At 31.1% G+C, this 8,931-nt stretch overlaps 1 protein-coding gene across 1 annotated transcript; it reads right to left on the bottom strand.

Moving 5' to 3' along the window:
* Positions 1-7,674: 7,674 nt before the first annotated feature.
* On the bottom strand, positions 7,675-8,670 carry LOC114752290 (putative F-box protein At5g62660). Its single transcript, XM_028941023.1, has one exon. The coding sequence runs from the start codon at positions 8,668-8,670 to the stop codon at positions 7,675-7,677; it is 996 nt and encodes a 331-aa protein (XP_028796856.1).
* Positions 8,671-8,931: the final 261 nt, after the last annotated feature.

The following is an 8,931-nucleotide window of genomic DNA, read 5'->3' as shown; positions in this document are numbered from 1 at the left end:
ATTATAAGCAACACGGAAGTATATAATATAACCACTAATATTTTCATGATATGCTATTCTTTTGCAGCAGACAAGTCTTACAAGGACAAGGACTAGAGATGGTGACAAATACACCAATTCAAGTATCCATTAATGCTGAGCAATACAATAATAGCAGACTAGAGATGCTGAACTCTATGGATCATATTTCTGGTTCAGCTCCTCAAACTGATACTGTTACTTCAATATATCAGTCACTACCAACCTGTCAATTCGCCTCATCAATTCCCCATAATGTTCAAGTTCATCATCAGCCCCATCCAATGACTGAATTAAACCGACCACAAGTTCCTTCAAGCTTTCCTGTTCAAATGACATCTCCAATACTGAATCAGCAGTTTAATCTGCAACAAAATATCACACAGACCACCCCTTACATGCAACCCGAAATGGTCCACTTGCAACCAAATCTAATGCCCATATTCCCAGAATTTTCATCATCATCTAATCCTTTTCTTGCACATTCAACTCTTCAAAATCACATTGCTTCTTCAGTTCGTCCCATACACTGATATAATCCACAACCACATCATGATCAGTTGCTGCCACAGGCATCCCTTGAATTTTCATCGCTCTTTAATAGGCAACACTTGGTGCATCAACCTTTGTTTAACCCAGGGGCACCAAGTAATGTTCATACCGATATCAACAAGGGAAAGTCATGGACTGAGGAAGAACACAGGTGTGCGCAAGCATTGAAAATTTCTCAATTCTTTGATATTGTTTTTTTTAACATAAATAATGTCCTAATATATTTTCTCTTGTTTTCTAATTATAGGTTATTTCTTATTGGATTGAAAACATATGGGAAGGGAAATTGGAAGAACATTTCTGAAAATGTTGTGAAGACAAGGACTCCAATTCAGATTGCTAGCCATGTTCAGAAGTTCTTTGACCACCAAATCAACAAAGGGAACAAAAAGAGAAGAAGAAGAAGCATCCATGATATCACCAATCCTAATGTTGAACCCCAACTTCAGCATCAAAATCAAATTGTTTCTTCAAGTCTTCCAATGCATCAATTTCAATCCCTTCAATCTGTAAACTCCAATAGCATATTTCTTGTATAACGATTTTTTGTCCTCTCCAATTAGTTTTGTAATATACAATGATTGTTTGTTTTCTTGCACTGTAGTGATTAAAATATTCATTACTTATTTAGCTCTAATTAAGGCATTCTTTCCCTCCAATAATGCTTCTCAGTCTTTTACAATCCTAACTTTCATTTTTGTTCGATGTGTGGTAAGGTTCATGCGATTGAAGAGTTTTATAGGATTATTTTCAGACTGGAATCCATCGAAGAAGAAATATCAGTTTGGAATAAAACGAGAATATGAGTATGGAATGTGATTAAGGAATCATAAATTACGTTTACTACAAATCATTGACAATAAAATGTCGGGATTGGGATTGGGATTGAAAAAAACCATTAAAGAGTATTTAGTATGAGTAATTATTTACTACATAAGATTAGGCAATCTCATGCGAGTAGGATTAGGGAATATCACATCTCTCCATGATATAACACAATCTAAAAGGCATCTGATTATCGCCAATTTTGTCTTCCCTCACAGGTAGCTTTTATTAGCTTAAATTAAAGTTGATTTTAATTTTTTTGTTTGCACTTATTACATCTAACTAAAAAGATAATAACATCAAAATATATCTATATAATTATTGTGTTTTAAACTATTATACGCGACTAAGAGATTATGAATATCAAATAAATTTCATATAATTTATTATCAGTAATCTATGATATTTTTGTTATTAATTATTTGGATATCTAATTTAATATCATTATAAGAATATATCTGCTATGATTTTCATTTTCTCCCATTATCTTCTCTAATCAAGTTTTATTTTGAGTACGATTTTATAATTCTGTTAGGGAAAAAGAATGAATGCGCATAGAAATATGTAATTTATAAACTTTTCGTGAAAATGTTTATTTAATTCCTTAAGGTATATTTCATTTTATTTCTTTAATTTTATTAATTTGTATGTTAGCAATTCAAATTTTAAGATTTAGTTAATTTTATGCACATAAAAATTAAATAAGTACTTACAGTTTAATTTTAAACTAATTTTTTTATCGTTAACCTAAAAATAAATGATGAAATGTTTTTCTTTCAAATAATGAAATTTCAATATCAAATAGCATTTATGATTTATTCAAATATTTCTCTTATTTTTCTTTTATATCAAATAAATATTATTGACAGCAAGATTTTAAACACATGCCAGACATGGGCAATTGAATTATATCTCATTTTATTTTTAGAATTAGAATGAAAATCCTCGTGCGTTTTCTATGAAACAATTTTTTTTTTTTTTACAAAGTAAAATCACCTACCATCTCAACTAACAGCTTGGTAATAAAATATCCTGTACTATCATATTATCTTAAAAATATGAAACGCACTCCTTGTTAATTTTCTTTTTCATTGATCTCCCACGGAAATGGCCACTGACTTCTTTTTTTTTTTTTTTTTGTAGATCCCGAGCAGCGATACTTCAATAGCATAGTAACCCAATTTCTTCATGTATCCACATATGACATTCATAGAACATTTTTGGTGACATTGTATCCATTGATCATTGCACCAAGGTACATGGATGGCTCAAAAACGCATCCCTGTGTCCCCAAAAACACAAACGATACAATATACTACCTCCGGTCCTTAATATAAGACCCTGTTTGACTTTTATTTTTATTCTAAATATAAGAACCCAATCTATTTTATCTCTCATATTTATACATTTTTTCTAAAATAGCCTTTCTAACAATGATAGTTCTAGTCAGTACACTTGATTAGCAAGAATATTTTAGGAAAAATAACACCCATTTAGGACAAATAACTAACTCAACTTATTTCCTTAATCTCCTCAAATTAGTCAACTGGCTCTTATAATTAGAACCGAATGTAGTATAATGATAATTACTGTGAATAAGGAGAAAAAAAATTTATGTTAAGAATACATGACCTTGTCAAGTTAACTAATAAGGAAAACGAAGTAAATCTGATGTCGAGGAATTTTGGCAGCACAACGTTTCATTAAATCTTGCTTTACCAGGAAATATAAGATATTCATACAGATCTCCAACTGAGCAGAAGAAGTAACTACAAGAAAGGGGACGTCATACGATGATTCAATTGAACCTCTCAACTTGGTTTTGTGAGACAGTCCAAATTTCCATCCTGCAAAATAACTCATTGAACATATCAGAATAATGCTCTGGGATACCTGGCAAGTGTACCGAGAGGATCTTTCATGTGCTGATTTACCTACAGACCTTGTGTCTTGATCATCTATCCTAAGTTTCTGTCTTCTTTTCTTCTTTCAAGGCTTTTTTTTTTTAAAACTTTCAATTCCAAGAAAAAAAGAAGTCCAGAAAAATATAAGATAATCAACATACTCTAAATTTACAGAGTATGTAATGATAAAAGAAACTATACAAAAATGAAACACAAGAATCAACACAGACGATAGGATGGGTTTTCATTTTAGACAAGTGTTCACGTGATAATGAGTAACCGTCAATATCATAAAATTTAAAATTTTGATATACTTTTTAGTTTGAGATCATTGTAGATGATCAGAAAATAAAATTGAAAAATCAGTAAGTAAACAAATAATGCTCATAGAAAACACACACAGGAAGTGACAATGTCTCGAGCACATAAAAATCACTACATGGATGACTGAAAACTTCATGCCCAGATTCCAAAAACCAGATACTGTTCTGATACACCAATAATTCGAGGAGTACATCCACTTGCAAGATAGAATAACTACTCAATTATGCATGCATATTACCTGGACAAAAAGCACCAGATAAGCCACACACAAAACAGCGAAATTAAATATCCATCTTTAGAAGAAAGACGAACAACCAGAACTCACAAGTGAAATAAAAAGCAAGAAACGTTTGGTACATAATATCCCAAGAGGACAGCAAGCCTTAGTACAGAATGATCTAGATTGTTCCAAGTCTATTTTCAAAAAAGTCTTGAAACAAAGTGCTCCTCCGATCCTTAATATAAGACATATTTAACTAATTTGATTAGATTAAAGAAGTTAAGTAAGTTAGTTAATTATAAGAAATGTGACATTTTTTTTCCTAAAATAACATAATCATCTTTTTTAATACTCCCTCTTCCTCTTCTACTTGATTATGGTTGAAGGAGTATCCATAGGGATAATTTAGAGAAAATTGATAAACATGAGAAATTGGTCTTACATTTAGGACAAAAACTAACTCAATAATTGAATCCTATATTAAGGACTGGAGGAGCAAATTTACAATGGATCATCTCACCTGAAAAGAGGGGCAAAAAAAAAAGAGTAGACAGTAAATTTTGCAATGCAAAAAGTATCATAGCCCTTCAATGTGGATGCTGTCGAAGTGGTACAAGGCTTTCTGCATAATTGAGTATAAGCTGACATTTGCCGCATACGCCAATAGTATAGCTCTTGAATTCATTACTAGTGAGATCGAACATGACAATTTTTGTTTCATTATTCTTCATACCTTCAGCTCCAGGCATCACTTGAACTTTGCAGATGATGTTATTCCTGCAAATAGTTTGCGGACATAAAATCCATGGATATGGGCATTGAAAAGGACTGGTAGTATATTTCTTAGTCCAAGTCCATTTCTCCCCTGATGCACCTGTACCCTCCTCCATCACCCACAGATCAATTGACGAAGTTTCAGAGTTTCCATAGCAGTGGGATAAAGTATAGCAAGCTTGTGCTCATACATAGCAAAACTAACACCGTCTTCATAGCTTATTTGAGTAGGCATTGGAATCAAAGTAGATACTTCCATTGCCATGTCAAATGAAACTATCCAGTCACTAGCAACAATTTCACACTTCTTCCCTTATCTACTTTATACTCTACTGTGTATCCAAATCAAAAGATAGCTCCATTAGCAGTAAAATTTTCAGCATATCAACGTCGTACAACCCCCAGGTTCCCAACCTCTACCTCCTTCCATGACCCCATACTTAATGAATACACCTCCACCTTCTCAACCATTTCATCATCCAAAGAAACAAAAAGTCTCACTATCCTGTAATCATTAAGAATTGGATCGAACCCAAATCCTACCTCGTAATCCGTATCCTTGAACAATTTAAGGCGTCGGAGCACTTGTTTGACTTCTTTAGTCGCCGGATTATACAATAGAAGGGAATGAGACTTATTAATGACTTCAAGACAGAGCAACCCATGATGGTAATAGAGGTTCCTGACAGTCAGCTTGGAATTCTTGAGTGGGATCTTATGAAGTTCGTGGACTTCCATCTCGCCATTGAGCAAACAATAGTAACAGAGATAACATGCGATCAAACATTTTAAAAGAAGAAAAGGGTTTCGATGGGTAGAGTGATGCAAGTGGTCTGCGATGAAAGAAGGGGATCTGAAGAGAATTTTCCAATCCCTGCACACACTTTGAAATCTGAGTAAAGACTTTCCCGGGAGCCGTACGAGTATATCTCTAATGATTTCCTGGGGAAGAAATGGCGTGCAGCCATCCAATTCCATCTGCTTCATGGTGCTCGAGAATACGATTTGATTGAATATTTAACATGGCAACTAATATAAGGATTATATTATAAAAATATATATAAATATTAGAGACAAAGAGAATGAGGATATTATAGTTAGAACCAAATTGAAAGTCAAATTAACTCTTATATTAAGTATCAGAAGTAGTTAATAAATAAAAAAGTATTAAAATGTAAACAATTCAGAATTATAATGAAAAAACTATTTTACTATTTTATAACTTTTTCTATTTTTCACTCCGATTTTAAACTTTATCGCTATTGCACATCACCTCCCTAATCATTAACAGGGTAAATTAAGAACCTTAATTTTTTATGTTTTGATTATCAACACTCCTACCATTAAAAATACCATTAAAGTTAAAGAGTTTTGACAGCTCATAGTTTTTATATTTTTATTATATTTTATATAATTTAGAAAATAATATTTGGCATTCAGAATTTAATTTTAAGTATTTTATAATTTTTAATTTAAAAAAGATATGGTCAAATAAATATTGTAAATGCCTTTTAACTATTTTATTTTAAGTATAATAATATTTAAAATTGTATGTCAAATGATAAATATTATTTTTCAAAATGATATCATATATAATAGAAAATAGACAACAATTGTTAATTTTGACAATAATTTTAATAGCATGAAGATTGATAACCAAAATATAAAATATTAGGATCTTTAGTTCAAACTCTAAAAGGTTAAGGAAGTGATCTGAAAACTAACTAAAAGTATAGGGAAGTTTTGCTTATTTTATCCTATTCTTTTCATTGAAAAAGTAGTTGTATTAATAAATTTATTAAATTTACTTTTTGGCCAATATTAATAATCAATAAATTGATAAACGTTAAAACAATTACAGATGAATTCTAAATTTGATTAAATACAATATGCAATTATTATGAAATTACTTTAAAATCTAAAATTTTCGTCAAATTTTCAATGTTAAAAAGATTTTAATAACAAATGTCATTTATTTTTAATTCAATTTCTGTTATTCACTGATAAGATGTTAAACATTTTTTTTAAAATATCTTGAATAGGAGTAATATTTGGCATAAAGGTATTTTAATTTTTAATTTATTTAAATAGGTACTAAATTGTGCAATTAATCATTGATAATTTCATATCAATTTAATCGATTCATATTGCTAACAAATACTTAATAATTAATATCATACGATTCTTTTTTTTTTTTTAGAAACTAAGTAATGTCTATGAGTCATGTCGTGAAAAAGAGTGTAATAAAACATCAATATTAATTAATTCATAATTAGATGACTATATTGATCGAACAAACAAGTCAAGAGTCCCAAGAAAGAATATTAATTCAAGTTAATACAAGCTAATTTATTTAATTTATTAATATAAATAATATTAATTAAAATAGTATTAACTTAAATTACTATTTTTTTAGAATCAATTTTAGAATAGTATAATTATATTCTAATTTTTATTATATTTATATTCTAATTAGAATATAGTCTAATAGAAATAAATAATAATTAATTGTGATTAACAATAATGATTTATTAATAAAATTAATTATAAAATATATTAAATTTAATTGTGATATTAATAATTTCGTGTTCTAAAGAAGACATATGGAGGGGGAAAAAAAACACTTTAAATACTAATCTAATCAAAGGCCAGACCAACTCAAACTACTTAAAAGAAGTTGCAAAGGCTTTTTTTACCACCATAATTTCAAGTTTCAAGTATATATAAAAATATGGACAACCTAGTGCTTAAATAACAGGATTACAAGAGTTGACAAAACAACTTATGAAATTTTTTTAGACATCTAAATAATATTAGAGCTGGAATGTTTATTGTTCATAACATCTGATTATGTGAGCCATATCAGGATGATTAATATCAATGTATTATGCAGATATCTTAATCCACAATCATCACTATTATATATGAACTGATGATGGCCGCATAAGCCTATAGCATAGCTCTTGAATTCATTACTAGCGAGATTGAACATGACAATTTTTGTTTCATCATTCTTCACCTTACCTTCAGCTGCAGGCATCAATTGAACTTTGCAGATCATTTTATTCCTCCAATAGTTTGCGGACATAACTTCCATGGATATCGGCGCGGAAAAGGACTGGTAGTATATTTCTTAGTCCAAGTCCATTTCTCCCCTGATGCACCTGTACCTTCCTCCATCACCCACAAATCAATTGATGAAGTTTCAGAGTTTTCAATAGCAGTGGGATAAAGAATGGCAAGCTTGTACTCATACACAGCAGAACTAACACCATCTTTATAGCGTATTTCAGCAGGCATTGGTATCAAAGTGGATGCTTCCTTTGCCACGTCAAATGAAACTATCCAGACTCTTCCAGCAATTTCACACTTCTTCCCATTATATACTTTATGCTTTACTGTATACCCAAACCAAAAGATAGCTCCATTAGCACTAAAACTTTCACCATGTTTAAGTTTCACAACCCGTAAGTTCCCAACCTCTACCTCCTTCCATGATCCCATATTTAATGAATTCACCTCCACCTTATTAACCATTTCATCATACCCAGAAACAAAGAGCCTCACTATGTTGTGGTCATTAAGAATTGGATTGAACCCAAATCCTACATCGAACACTGTACCCGTAAATCTTTCAAGGCGTCGGGACACTTGTTTGACTTCTCTAGTCGCCGGATTATACAAGAAAAGGGAATGACACTTATTAACGATTTCAAGACAGAGCAAACCATGATTGGAATAGAGGTTCCTGACAGTCAACCTAGAATTCTCAAGAGGGATCTTATGAAGTTTGTGGACTTCCATCTCGCCATCGAGCAAACAATAGTGATAGAAATCACACGCGATAAAACATTTCAAAAGAAGAAAAGGGTTTCGATGACTAGAGTGATGCAAGTGGTCTGCGATGAAAGAAGGGGATCTGAAGAGAATTTTCCAATCTTCGTATACACATTGAAATCGGAGCAAGGACTTTACCGGAAGCCTTATGAGAATGTCTCTAACTATTTCTTGTGGAAGAAATGGTGCGCTGCTATCCATTTCCTTCTGCTCCATTGTGCTCGAGGATGAGAATGGGAAGACTCCGCACTTCATTGGAGGCGGAAAATTAGGGATTAATAAATAAAAAGTAATAAATATTATTATTATTATTATTAAATAAAAAGTGTTCATAGTAAACAATTCAGATTGGACAAAAAATTCACAATTATGATGAAAAAGTATTTTACAACTTTTTGTTCATTTAGTTTTTTTTTCATTATTTAATACTATAATACTCCTTAGATCCTAAATAATAAAACCCCTTTCATAGTGTAA

The sequence above is a fragment of the Neltuma alba genome, unplaced genomic scaffold (assembly GCF_004799145.2).
Source record: "Neltuma alba isolate B1F8T4 unplaced genomic scaffold, ASM479914v2 tig00007319_pilon, whole genome shotgun sequence".
In the NCBI taxonomy this organism is placed as follows: Eukaryota; Viridiplantae; Streptophyta; class Magnoliopsida; order Fabales; family Fabaceae; genus Neltuma; species Neltuma alba.
The sequence above is the reverse complement of the archived record's forward strand: the minus strand, read 5'-3'. Positions and strand labels throughout refer to the sequence as shown.